This window comes from Mustela putorius, unplaced genomic scaffold, assembly GCF_011764305.1.
Source record: "Mustela putorius furo isolate JIRA1106 unplaced genomic scaffold, ASM1176430v1.1 tig00000480_pilon_pilon_pilon, whole genome shotgun sequence".
NCBI lineage: Eukaryota > Metazoa > Chordata > Mammalia > Carnivora > Mustelidae > Mustela > Mustela putorius.
Genome location: NW_025421397.1, coordinates 4052583 through 4067207, shown reverse-complemented (window position 1 = coordinate 4067207; position 14625 = coordinate 4052583). Strand labels below are relative to the sequence as shown.

At 38.2% G+C, this 14625-nt stretch overlaps 1 protein-coding gene across 1 annotated transcript in view; it reads right to left on the bottom strand.

Moving 5' to 3' along the window:
• DACH1 (dachshund family transcription factor 1) overlaps nt 1–14625 on the bottom strand; it is a 423382-nt gene that overhangs the window by 188637 nt on the left and 220120 nt on the right. Inside the window, exon 3 of the mRNA XM_045080637.1 lies at nt 737–898. Coding sequence (XP_044936572.1) covers nt 737–898 — 162 coding nt within the window. The remainder of the gene's footprint in view (nt 1–736; nt 899–14625) is intronic.

Here is a 14625-nt window from a genome sequence, read left to right as displayed (position 1 = left end):
GCTAGTCAATCTTTAAAACTTCTGATTATTGGGGCTCCTGGGTGGCTGTCAGTTAAATGTCAGACTCTTGATTTTGGCTCAGATCATGATCTCAGGGTCGTGAGATAGAGCCTTGCCTAGGGTTCCATACTGGGCGTGGAGCCTGCCTAAGATTTTTTTTTCTCCCGGGGCGCCTGCGTGGCTCAGTGGGTTAAAGCCTCTGCCTTTGGCTTGGGTCATGATCCCAGGGTTCGAGCCCTGCATCCGGCTCTCTGCTCAGCGGGGAGCCTGCTTCCTCCAATCTCTCTCTCTGCCTGCCTCTCTGCCTACGTGTGATCTCTGTCTGTCTAATAAATAAATAAAAATCTTAAAAAAAAAAAAGATTTGTTATCTCCCTCTGCCCTTCCCTACCACTCACACACGCTCTCTATAAAAGATGAAGAAAAAAGAACTACACTAAACTCAAATCAACTAAAATTCTGACTATTAGAACTTACTTGTATTACAAAAGATATTAACCAAATGCTGTTAGCAGACTTTACCTACAGAAAGCTGACCCTGTGTTAAAAAATTATGTTGCTAATTATTTATTCAGAATGCTTGTTGTTAGAGGGGCAAATAGCACCTCCAAAATATCCACTATTTTCTAACCTAAAAAGACCAGCTTCTTGAATGGGCACTTGACGGTTCTGTTCCTGAAAAGGAAGTAATTTGGTACCTACAAGATCACAAAAGTTTCTGTGAACGTATAACTTACCGACACTCGAATTCATGTCCCCATTTTCGGAATCTGCTCCATGTTGGCTATTAGAGGCATGATAGTTGCTCATGGCTTCCAATTTGATTTTTTTCACCTTCATTGCCTCGGCGATGGCTGCATTGGTAGCAGCGGCAGCTGCTGCGGCTGCTGCTGTCAGACCTTAAAAGAATAAATTAAAAACAAGATAATTCAAATTCTGATCTTTCATGTACCAGCCCATGTACTTTATAGAGCACATATACAAACATATGAGAGTATCCTGACTCCTCTGGGCGCAACTCTGATAACCTGTGTTCATTCCCCACCAGCCCAAGAGAAAACACTGATAGGATGGGGAGAAGGCACTCTAAGCTCCCAAATTAAATATTCGCAGAAACATCATTCATACGTAGAAGGATCGCAGTAGACATGCATCCAGAATTCTCTCTCAAACAGACCAGTTTGAATATGTTACTCCCTGTTTAAAATCCTCTGCAGCTGCCTAGAGAAAGCGGGGAGGAGGGGATGCTTAGCTCAATTCACAAAAACCTTTCCCTAGGAAGTGGAAACCTACCTAATCACTCCATTTTCTTCATCCTCAGGCCACCCTCCAGCCACTTGCACATGCCACCAATAGACACACGTGCCCTGCCTCTGCGAGCTTGTGCCTTCACACGTGCCTTTCCCTTTGTCTGGAATAGCTTTGCCCCATGGCTCCCTTCCCTGACCTCCCGGCTGCCAGACTTCTGGCCCCAGAGCGAACACTTCAAACCACTGTGCCATGTTTGTCCAGAACAGTTCACCTTTGCTCATCCAGAGAGTGGGATGTAGGAGTGGACGTGAGACTAGACACAGAATTTGAGGCCAGACTGTGGCCGAACAGAAAGCGAGGGCCATGCCTTATGCACAAGCCATAGATAGCCCGCTGAGGTTCTGGAGAAGGGGATGGGTTTGTTTTTCTTAAAGCTGTAAACTTTTTTTTTTTTAACCAGGACAGTTCCTTTCATCCTGGCATCCCTCACCTGCAAAATGACAGACTTGGCAGCATCTGAATAATCTCCCCTAATTCTAAAACTTTTGCAGTCCAGGATATATAACCCTGCTCCCCATCCTCTTTTTTTTTTTTTTTTTTTTTTTGCTATGGCTGCTTCAGAGTTTGTGACTACAGCGCTCAGCTCCGTTTGGATTTATCTGTGTGATTTATTTGCACTCCCAGCTGGTGGATTGGAGCCGGAACACCTCTCTCCTATTTTCCTCCCCACTAATCATCACTTCTAGTTACTACAGCAAATAAGTTACTGCCGCAGAAACTGTAAGAAAGTCTGTTGTTGTTGTTTTCCTAGAAATCTCTATTTTTTTAGAGGTTAGAAGAGCTCACCTTCCTTCATATCAGACCAAAGAGGCCTTGACAACTTTCGCCCCAATGCAACAAGACCTTCAGAATAGATCTTTGAGTGAAAAACTGATAACTAGCTTCTAAAAAGGCACTGATGTAAACTCAAAGAATTCATCTGGGTCTAGCGTGTACATTTGTTGCCTTTTAAGTCCCAACTTGAACTGATTCTCTCATCTTCCTATGATTGAATTTACTCCCCAGTTACTCATTTCCTTCAAAGGTGTTTCAGAACATTCTCTTTCCTGTTAAAATTCTCCTCGTGTTTCCCAGCAGCTCTCTCTTCCTTGATTTTGCCTTGTCACAAATGTGACCATCTCACATGCCCCTTCCTGTCTTTGCCTGGTGTTGCTCCATCTCTAACTGATGACAGTTCCAGGTCTTTATCTTTTTTGCTTTTTGTTTTTAAGATTTTTTTTTAAATGTATTTATTTGACACAGAGAGAGATCACAAGTAGGCAGAGAGGCAAGCAGAGAGAAAGAGGAAGGGAAGAAAGCTCCCCACGGAGCAGGGAGCCCCATGAGGGGCTGATCCCAGAACTCCGGGATCATGACCTGAGTTGAAGGCAGAGGCTTTAACCCACTGAGCCACCCAGGTGCCCTTTTATCTTTGTTTTTATGCAGCAGGTAAATCTTGGTAACAGCATTCAAATAAGGAAGATAAAACTACAACTTGAGATATGATTGTTATTATTATTATACACATCTGAGTCAAATTCAGTAGCATGAACTATAACTATGCATGATGTAGCCACAATATGAGGATTAAAAGAGATAGATCGCGTGAAGAAGGCCATATCATATTTTGATTTTGAGAGACAGAGAGAGCATGGATGGGGGGGCAGGGGAAGAGGAGAGAGAGACAGAATCTTAAACAGCAGCATGCTCAGCCGGGGCCTGATGTGGGGCTCGATCCCACAACCATGAGAGCATGAACTGAGCTGAAATCAAGAGTCAGATGCTCAACCGACTGAGCCACCCAAGTGCCCCCGGGCATATCATGTTGTTAAACAGTAGGCGTGCCCTGCACTCTACTCCCTCAGAAAGTCCAGTCCTAGCTGTTTCCTGCCGGATATGATGGACTGGCCACGCCCCCCTCAGCTAGAAGAATCTTACTTCTCCTTAGCTGGTGACACTAACCCTTGACCTTTAAAAATATTTTTTTTACAATTTTATGTATCTGATCTTATTTATGGTACTATTCTATTTGTCTACTTGACTGTCTAACCCTGCAGTTTTACATTTCAAATACAAATTTCAAAAGATACACAGTGGTTTCCCGCCCCTTGTCCATGGGAGGTACATTCCAAGAACCCCCTCAGTTGCTGAAACCACAGATGGTGCTGAATCTTCTATATACTGTGTTTTTTCTATACGTTCATACCTATGACAACGTTTAATTTACAAATTAGGAAGTAAGAGATTAACAGCAAAATAGGACAATTATAACAATAAACTGTAATAAAAGTTACATGAATGGGGTCTCTCTCTCCCCCTCAAAATATCTCATTGTACTGCACTCGCCCTTCTCGTGATGACGTGCGATGATAAGCTATCTGTGTGATGGAGTGGAGTGAGGGAATGACGCCGGCGCTGTGACACAGCATTGGGCTACTAATGACCTTCTGATGATTTGTCGGAAGGAGGATCATCTGCTTCCAGACCACAGTTAGCCAAACGGGGGGGAAGGAAACCACAGAGAAGGGGGACGACTGGAAGCATGTGACCTATACATGCTATCACTGAACTACATAATACTTATAAGTATTGCATTTTTAGTCTAGTTTAACGCAGTCAGGAAAAAAGCGATGACATTTTCAGCCGTTGCTGATTTTAGGCCCACTAACTCACCTGGCTCACAATTCTTAATTCTTTAATAGCTTTCAGATTCAAGCAATTTTCTCCATTTCCCCTGCTCCCTCTAGTGCCGCCGGCCACCCTTTCTTCCGGGGAGCCCTGTAATAATCTCTCAACAGCTGGCACTGTCCCCACTTCCAATCTCTTGGTCTTCGTACAGCAATCACCATAACCTTGTGGAAAGGAAAATCCAATCACGACATTCAATGCCTGCTCTTGGGAGCAAGCCAGTGTTTCACCTGGCTGTCAGGACCCGTCACGCTCGGTGACTTGCCTATCTCTGCAGCACATTCCGTCCCTAGGCTCCCACTTGCTCTCTGTGCTCCAGACACATCAGCCTTCTCCCATCTCCTCTAGCGGACTCTACATTCCTTTCAAGACAGACGTGGGACATGGTCCCATTTCTACAAAAGCTCTCCCATCCCTGCCCCAGACCAGTCACCTGTCCATTATCTGCGGCTCTAGGAGTAGCAGCCTCAGCCTCCCGACTCTTCAATCTACCTGGGAAACAATGATCACCATTTCAAGAATCAACTCAAAACTCACTTCTTGTGAAGAACTGACCCTCCTTACTACTCCCTCAAGAGGAGAACCAGCCATCCTGTCGTTTGTGTTCTCAACCTGCTTCATGTGAGCTTGCCATCCTTTGTGCAACAGAATCACCCAAGGCGCTTTCAAGCCACTCAAATGGCTGAGCCCTAACATAGGACGTCCTGGCTGGGACTCCTGCATCTGTATATTTGGGGGGTGGATTTCACTGTTCCCCAAGTCATTTCAGTGTGCAATCTGAGAGGAGAAACTCAGTCCCTTGAACTCTTTAATGCTCTTTTGTGGGAAGAAGGATGGGAGGTGCCAACAGGTACGGCAGGTTTAAGGCTAGCTCCTCTAACTAGGTTCTAACTCCAAAAGCACAGAAACATGTCCCTAATATATGCATCCCAAACATTGACCACAATGCCTGCCACACATTGTCACTGAATGAAAAAACACTTCTGAAACTAGATTCCTTGGACAGCCACAGGAGAAACATGGTCACTGTTTTAACAATAGGTGTTATTAAAACATTTTGTTGATATTACAATCAATGTGAAAATACTAGGAGTAGCAAATTTCATGAATCTAATACAAAGCAGGACTCTCCCATGTTACCTCTGCCTAGGGCTGGAGAGGATCACCAAATAGCTCACCCACCTCACCCTCTGTGTTTACTGTACTTCCTGTTGGCCTTGCAATGGCCCTTTCAGATCTCTGATGTAATCGTCAAACCCCTCCGACTTGCTCTTAGAAAGAGGTCCCATTGTATATTTTGTTCCAAAATGAAGTTGTCTTTGAAAAAAAAACTATAATAAATTCCCAAAATAACTCTAGCTTTCAGTCTACATAGAGAATTCAAACTGTGAAAACATTTACATGTCTTCAAGGATTGTCTACTTGTGTAAATACTGGTAACCCACGACCTTTATCATGCACTGTTCCCTCTCTGCCTCACGTTTTTCTCAGAGCATTTGTTCCCTCTGACTCAGATTCACAGATTTTTGTCCTGTCCACCTTCAGTATCCCTCCCTTGAGTACATTATATTGCAAATTTAAAAGTGCTTTAACTCTTCCCAATCCAGACGAACCATTTTTATCTCAGAACTAGGTGATTCCGGGTTTCTCAAAGTGACAGTGAACATCAAGTCCAGCTGTCTCATATGACAAAGTGAGAGGTGGTCTCCCCCAGACACACATTCGCAGACTATGTCTGGGACGGACTGAGGACTCTGTGTTTTCACCTTGCAACAAAACATGCGGATTCTGGTGTTCACTGCCCTTAGATTATTTGAGGGCTGTAATGGACACTAAAGTGTGTCCACATCTTACAATAAAAGTTTATTAACCAAGCAGATCATCAATGCCCTTGTTTTCAAAAGTGAGTATGCTTAAGAATCAACAAGGGAACTTGTTAAAATATTAAATCAGGTTCAACCAAGGAATCAGAGTTTGAGACAGACTGCTCTAGTGGGATGTAGACTTTGTAAAAATAAGTCTTCTTGTGCCTTGAGCCTACCAGAGCAGAAGCAAAAAGGCCAGCCAATGTAATGTAGCACTTTGTGCTACTGACGCAGCAATCCTGCATATTATTAGCTCCGGCAACCACTTACACATAGGAATCTGTTCAGTATGTACAGCAACTGTTACCGAAATAGCTTGAGTAATCACTCCTGATTCTTTAATTGTAAGTTTTTCACCAGATTTCCTTCTCTCACTGGGAGAAAAATTACAAATGTGTGTGTGTGTGTGATTATATACTGAAGGAACAAATAAATAATCTCCTATACTAACGAATGATTAACTCACCTATTTTACCTCACCAAACTTACTTTTTTACACTCTCAAAGAATATTTAAATATTTCATACATCAACAACAAAAACATGGACTAAACAAAGCTTAGTTAGATATAATTTCATTTTATTCTACAAGATCCTAAATCCAATGCAGTCAACAAGGGAGAAACGTACACTTAACACTCGTTTCACACTAATAAGATAATGGATTAAGAAATACTTTGTTGGGGTGCCCAGGTGGCTCAGTGGGTTAAAGCCTCTGCTTTCAGCTCAGGTCATGATCTCAGGGTTCTGGGATCGAGCCCCGCATCGGGCTCTCTGCTCAGAAGGGACCCTGCTTCCTCCTCTCTCTCTGCCTGCCTCTCTGCCTACTTGTGATCTCTGTCTGCCAAATAAATAAATAAAATCTTTAAAAAAAAGAAATATTTTGTTTAAAAAGATACTTTCCTTCAGAGGAAAGATAATAAGTCAGAGTTTGTACACTCCGAGACCTCCAATTAGCCTTCAGGAAAGGGATCGTACATCAAAATGAGAGTAAAGACCATAAACCTTATATCATGCAAAGATATTTTTTTTCTTTTCTATGAAATGTGGAGCTCTCACTTTATAATATAAAAGTATAAAAACATAAAACATAAAAAACATAGAATTCTAAAAAATATAATCTACATCTATAAGCTCTACATTTATAATATAAAAGAATAAGCAGATGTTTACAAAGAATTTTAAAACACAGATTTTCATATTGTCCAAATTTTGACACAAACACACTGTTGTGGGCTTCATGCTGCTCCGCTCCTTCGGAGAAAATTCTGTATATTTTTAACTGCATATTATTAGTTTTCTTTATTCTCTTCTTGGCTTATAGATTTCTTTTACTTTCATTTTTTGATGCTCTACTCAAATATTTAAAATTCAACTTGAATAAGCGACTGTCATGGAAATTACTAGTCATCTAAACTCACTATCATATAGGAAGTAGACAGACACATGATGGTTAAAAAAATGGACTTCAAAAAGCTATACAAACTTTGGGCAACAGGCATCAGATATATATGGGATATTGCTCCAAGTTATATAATTCTTAAGGCTTCAACATTCTCATCTCTAAAACAGAGATATCAATTCTGACTTGATAGGGATGTGTGTAGAATAAAAGCAAAATAATATATGCAAAAGCATGGGCACATTCTTAGCCCTCCACAAATGGTAGTAAATTTTATAAAGTAACCAGAATATCCATCCTGCCCTTATGTTTCTTTCCCTTGGTTCGGCTACTCACAAAACGATAACTATGGCAAAAGCTACCTAACAGTATAGAGTGAGAATTTAGCCATTGGACAAATGGAAATCTAAAATCCACGCTTCTGTCTAAACATTTTATTTAGTAGTCTACACTGATCTTATTTATCTTAAAGTTACTAAATCTCCACTCTGCGCTGTATTGATGCAAAGCCTTCACTCCAATTCAATATCCTAAAACCAATCCACGGGTTTATTTTGGGGAAGAGAAGCAGGCATTGTCACCACTTACAAGTCTTATTTTACTTTGCAAAGATAGCTTTTGAAAGCATAAGAAAAATGCTATCAACACAGCCTTTAAATCTTTCAAATGCTATATACAATCCTGATGACTCTTTCTAAAAAAGGGAAAAGTATCCCCATTCTATTTATTTCAAATAAGTTAGTCCCCCTTGTGATAAAGAGTAGATTACAACTATAGATTATAAATATCAATAAAAGAGACATATTGCTGTCAAATTCTTTCTCTGATCTGTTTGTTTGCTCATTAACTTGAAAGGTCCAATCTTTGATCTTTGGTTTCAAAGACATCAAGATGACTTCCAAATGTTTGATATGTTGTCTACTTTTACATCACATTCCATATAAAATGTATTTCCCAAAATGTAATGGTTAAATAAAATGAGTTATATGCAAGAGAGAGTAAGCCATCAAAGCTCCCATATGATACACTTTTTTATTAGTTTATGTCACTTTTTATCCAAATTTAGAAGAAACCATTTTAAAGATGTAGTAGGTTATAGCCCATGGTAGTTATTATTAATATTCTGGGATTGATAAGTTATTTATGTCTGGCATTCTTCCTACTGATTATTCAGGGAGACAGGCGGCTTATAAATATCTCATCACTCCACCGTCACAGAAATTTCATCGACAGTGCTCATGCACAGCTATTAGCAATATGAATCTAACCATTACAAGAAGGAGGAAAATCGAACATGTGGCATTAATACGCAGTCCTGGTTCCTAACCATCTGATAGGCAGATGGTGTGAAGCGGATTCTCCAGCTGAAATGAAGGGGCACATCATTTAAAACCTTGTTTGCATTCTAACTGATATCAGTGCCATATTGATATACATGATACATCATGGCAGTATTTGAACAATCTAGTTTGTTTCAGTCATAAATGTTTACTGCCTTGTTTTTTTTTAATCTTATAAGCATGTTCAGAAGAGTGTATTTTTAATTTATGAAACCTATTGTTTACTTCTGTTGAACTAGAAGATTAGTGGAAAGCAGGAATATTAAATTACTTCAACCACAGCAATATAACCAAGACAGATGAATAAAGTGGGTTTCTATTTTCAATAAAGGATGTTAGTAAAGGAGTTTTAAAATTAGCACAGGCATTTTGTGCATTAAATGCATTTATTCATTTAAACCTTCTGGCTTTTTTTCCCCCCCAAGTGGCATACAGAGAAACTTAATGCTTTACATTGCCATTCATTTAAAACTCTCACTATGTGCAATTAATCTTGTCCAACAATTCAATTCAGAAAGTAAAACATCAAAAAGCATAGTTCAATTCAACAGTCATTACTGTGAAGTAATCTTTCTGCTCCTGACAGTTCCTATAGACTCTTTGCAAAACTCTGTTGAAGGTGCATTGTAAGCTCCATATAAGTTTGAATTACAACTCAATTGAAATCACTCCAAGTCTTAGAAGAACTTTTGGCTCAACATAACAACTTGAAAATACCAGTACCTTTCCTGTTCCCTGTTTTCTTCCTATCCTTATTTAAATACCAGCTGTCTAAAAAACTGACACTAATTTTCAGTTATTTATTTTTTCAATACTTTCTAAATAAAGGAAGATTGTGATTGAAATATACCTGTCCTCACCCTTGAATGATTAAATAACAGAAATGATAAGCAACTAGAATAAGCAACTTAATTGTGAATCAGGGTAGACTGAAGATTTTGAATGTGAATTTGTCTCCTAATGTCCATTAGACTGACTTTTCTTGCCCTTTAAAACGCATTTATATTCTGCAGAGAAAAGGAAAATTGATCTTTGAGGCCATTAATGGAAACACTCCCTATACCAGTTTTCAGTTTTTCAATTGATTTAATTAGATTTTTAAAATGTTTGGATTAACAAAACCCCCCACTAATTTGGAGAAATATATGGAAAGAGTTTATTATAATGTTGATAATGCTAATCAATCAAATAGACATCAAATTTAGCCTTCTTATTCTGAAGAGCTTAAAATCACAGTCTCTCAGAGGAAAGAAAGTAACAGCAGTAGTGAAGTCGGTGGAGGGAACACCATGGGGGTGTCTTTTGGCCATGTGTTAAATCACTGACGAATTTCCATGGAAGTTTTTGAAACACTCAGCTTCTGACAACTAACTCACAGAATCAGGCTGGAACACAATTAATTACAATTTTTAAATTACTATGGTTTAAAATAAGAAAAGAGGTAATTTATGAAAAGCTGAAGTTGGCACAAAAAGGTCTTGAATATATAACTCTCACTTTTACTCCATCTGTTAACATTACCGCCTTGAGAAAAATAGTTAACAGCCACTTGGGGTCTAGACTTCTAAAGCATGGAGATGAGAAAACTATCTAATGCGACCCTTTTATTTTACTGATGATGAAACTTAGGGGCAGTGAGGTTAATCATTTCTATAAAGTCACACCATTAAATAATGATAGAGTAATCCCAATTCCCTTAACTCCCAGTTCAGCATTGACCACACTGACTCTGTCAATAAATGTAAAAAGAAAAGTACAGAATACAGTAAACTACAGAATCATTGAAAGAAAATGAATCTCCTTTGCTCAAGCAGCTTATAGATTGTATAGGGAGGCAAGGTTATAGACACTCCAGTGATGTCACAAGTATCAGCTGACTTCACTGAGAAAGCTCACCTAAATGTTCATCTGTAATTCATAGAATTTGGAACATATCTGCCACTGAAACACTGGTCTTTCAACTTCAATTGTGCCTGCAACTTTTAACCTGGACTAGGGGTAAAATACAGTATTTATATTAGCTTGAGTCTTATATTTTCACTACGGCACAACAAAAAAAGAGAAGAACAAATCATTATTTTCCCCCTGTATCTTGAATATGGAACAAATTCTAGAAAGAAACAAATTGAAATAAGTAAACTTTGACTCTAATTCTCTTTAAAGCACCCTTGTTATTATTCACTATTATTCCATCTCCAATACACTGATCATTAGATGTCCTCACGTTTGTCTAAGGCCCAAATATTTTTACTACTCATATGACTCATCGCCCTCAATTACTCAGTGCAATGACTCCAGGCAGGTGCCTCGTACTAGCCTGAGAATAACTGACAGTGTGTGACATTATGAAAGGATTTTTTTAAAGAAGCTACTTGTCAATATATTGGTGACAGTATAATAAGTGAAAAGAAGAAATGGTGCCATAAATTTAATTTCCTGCAAAGGAGTCACCCCATTGGCATTTTAACTTACGAATAATCTCCCCAAATGTTCACCTACGTTTCTCAACACCTAAATCCTCTCCTAAATCTTTTGATACTTCAATAAGCCTCTCGCTTTTTTCCTTTTTCTAGAATTCAGATAGCATGTGGTTGTTGGAGAGAAGGAGAGAGGAAATAAGAAAAAAGTGTCACAGAGGTGGCCATTTTTAACATGAAGTCTGATGTTGCGGAGGTAGAAGTAACTGGAAAAGGTGTGGCCACATCCTTTTCCTGATATAGGAGTGCACGTTTTTTTCAAGGAAAAGGCACAAGGAAGAAATGTAATTATATAAAACACACACACTTTATGAACAGTGTTCAAGGTCTGTGTTGGGAACAATAGACAGCCATGATCACTGAAAAACAACAGGAACAGGGGGACTAATTGAGACAATATATTCCTCACCCCTCTGTCATTAGTTTCTAACATTTCTATCAACATCTCATTTAATCTCCACAAGCAGCCGAAAAGGTAGATATTTTCCTCATTTGGTTATAAGGAAAATGTGAACGATGACAGGCCAATTGTAGTACTTGGAAAAAAGAGGGTTTTGGTTGAAGTTTTTGAGTTGGATTATAGAAAAAGAATAATCCTAATTAATTTAGAAGTGTACATAATACAGCCATGCGATAGGGAAGATGCATAAGAAATACAGGTTAGGGGCACCTGCGTAGCTCAGTAAGTTAAGCCTCTGCCTTCGGCTCAGGTCATGATCTTAGGTTCCTCGGATCCAGCCCCACATTAGGCTCTCGAGCAGAGAGCCTCTTTCCCCCCGCTCTGTCTTCTGCTCTGTCTACTTGCTATGTCTCTCTCTCTGTCAAATAAATACATAAAATCTTTAAAAAAAATAAAAGAAAGAAAGAAAGAAAGAAATGCAGGTTATAGTTCATAGTCTCTAGTGGTTAGTGGTTGTCCTCTCTGGACAGTGGCATATTGAACAGATGCAGCCCTATCCTTGGCACACCTTTGTAATCAGAGTCAAGTTACTTATTTTTTATTTTTAGTATAGCAGAAAAATTAGTTGTCTGATTTTGAAGCAACCTTGTACTTTATCACTCAAGAAATAAATGCTATCTATGTTTAAAACCATTCTCCTTTTGAGGTTTCATTAGTATAGTCAACCCAGCTCACCTAGGAATGGAGCAGGTGGATGTCAAGGAACAGCTACCCATGGTTATTATTACTCACTTCTGCTTTCCTGCTGTGAAAAATCATTATTACAGAAAGAACCATTTAATTCCTAACACGGCAAGGAATGTGAGTCTTTTGTGTATTCCAATAGAACCTTTCACTTTATTTCAAAACAATAGTAAAAATCTTAGCAAATCTTCAATTTTCCTTATATTCCTTTATTTTAGGAGCAAAGTCTGCAGTTAGACTGATCCAGTGGCTTCTCTTGACCTAATTTATGTTGTACCATGAGATTCTATTAAAAGAAACTAAATCACTGCAGTAGATTTATTCACCTTAAATAATTTAAGCTAATTGAAAAAGAACCAAACTAAAACTAAAACACTTCTCTCAAGCATTCAACTCCTGCATGTCAATTAGTAATTTAAACAACCAGCTAATCACAACAGCTTTATGAGAAACACGGACCTGTGCTATGTACACATTTCCCTACCTTCACTGAGCTGAAGACAGAAACAAACACCAATTCTGAGTCTGAAAGTATGTGTTTCTATTCTGTAGTAATTAGGCAAGTCCAGTGAAATATTTTCACAGATGGAACTAAGATTTTTCTCAGTTTTCCCAAACAATTTTGAGAAGAACACAAAGACAAATGAGAGAAATACCTGGAAAAGCATATCCAATCACTCTTTTGACAATGAGTTACGGTGTTCCAAATTTATAACCGGACTTGAGCGGAACAAAATTAAAAACATTGTTATTCACAAAAGTTACCACATCATAATAACCAGGAACCGGATTCCTACTGGGTTAATTTCAAAATTAAGAACCTGGCCTAATATCATTATTATTATGATTTATTAATGTCATATTGCTTCTTGTTGTTCAAAGTTGCTAAATATCATTTGGATTTAAGCTATGTTAACAGTGGCCCATAATGTTTCCATGACTTACAATATTCTGATTGTCCTGTCATCCATCATTGTAGAACTCCATTTGTAAAATCAATGGTCATTTTTCTCACGTAATTATTTAATTTTATAATTCAATCTCCCTAATACCTGGAATGTGTGGCATTGTCACTCATATGACAGTCCTACAAAGAGTTACAAAGCTTTCTGCAGCATTTTTACCATACATCTTTCTTAAGAGAATTAGAAAATTCAAACATAACTTTGTCTTGGAAGTAAAGCTTTTTGAAATATGGCTAAAGTGCACACTGCATAAAGACAACACACTTAAGCAGACTTTTCCCCCTTTAAACAGCATTCAAATTTTCAAAAGCAATAGATTCTCAGTCCACGCGGAGTCTATTGCATTATTCATTTCATGTGCAACCTCATGCTGGACCATAAATTGTTACTTTATCTAATCAAAGGAGACTTAACTCTACAGAAGGTCAAAGGTTTAATTTTGTGAAGTATTATCTTACGCTATGAGTTTAACCGAAAAATAGAAGAAGAAAAACAGCCAAGAAACTGGTAATAAATGAACCTTTATTGCCTCAGGCATTGGCCTAGTTAATAAACTTTCATTGAAGGTTTCTTTCAACTGTTACGGACAATGAGAGGAAAAAAATCTTAAATTACAGCCATGTGTGACTTTTAAAGCAGTCATTCTTTTTTATCTCAACCTCCCTAGCTCAGGGAAAAAAAAAAAAAAAGACAAAGAGAGATTGTCTTCGATCTTTTAACCAAAAATGTATGTTTCTAAACCGATGAAAAAGTGCAGATAAACTTTTCTAAAAGCAGAGGTCAGCTTTGAACAATATGAAAAAAATGCATTCTTTAGGTGTTGAATCTTAGAGAATAATCTCTCCAGCTAAATGTAAAACTACAAAAGGGAGGAAGACATGTTGTAATTCTCCACAAATCTAACTCTTAAATTAGTCTCTCATTTAACAAAACATGATGCCTTATAATCTCCCTATTACCACACTAAGTCCATTGTTGTTTTAATATCCATTAAATGCGTTGTAAATAAGTGCATTATTTATGTACTATTTGATCCATTTTAGAAAAAAGAAAAAACTCTTATTTTCAAAAACAAAGACTAGTAGCAAAATAATCCCTTTTATTCTCATGCAATTAAAATCTTTAGGAGAAACTAGTCTTTTTAGCTGATACTCATAACCAAAAACTGCCTGTGGGTCGTACCTTCCCTCCCATTATTTTCCAGTAAAGAAAATAAACTGAGTTGTTCTAAACTAATATATATATATATATATATATATATTTTTTTTTTTTTTAGGAGATACTGTGAGTGCAAAAGTTACCGTGGCCTCAATTCTGATATCTTTATCTCCATACCACAGCATAAATAAGGTAGATCCTTGTCCCAGCAGAGTTCACTTAAGCTGTGAGAAAAGAAAGAAGCCATGTTGTGCATCTTCCTTTAATATTCTCAAACAGAAAAGGAAAGTGGGCTCAT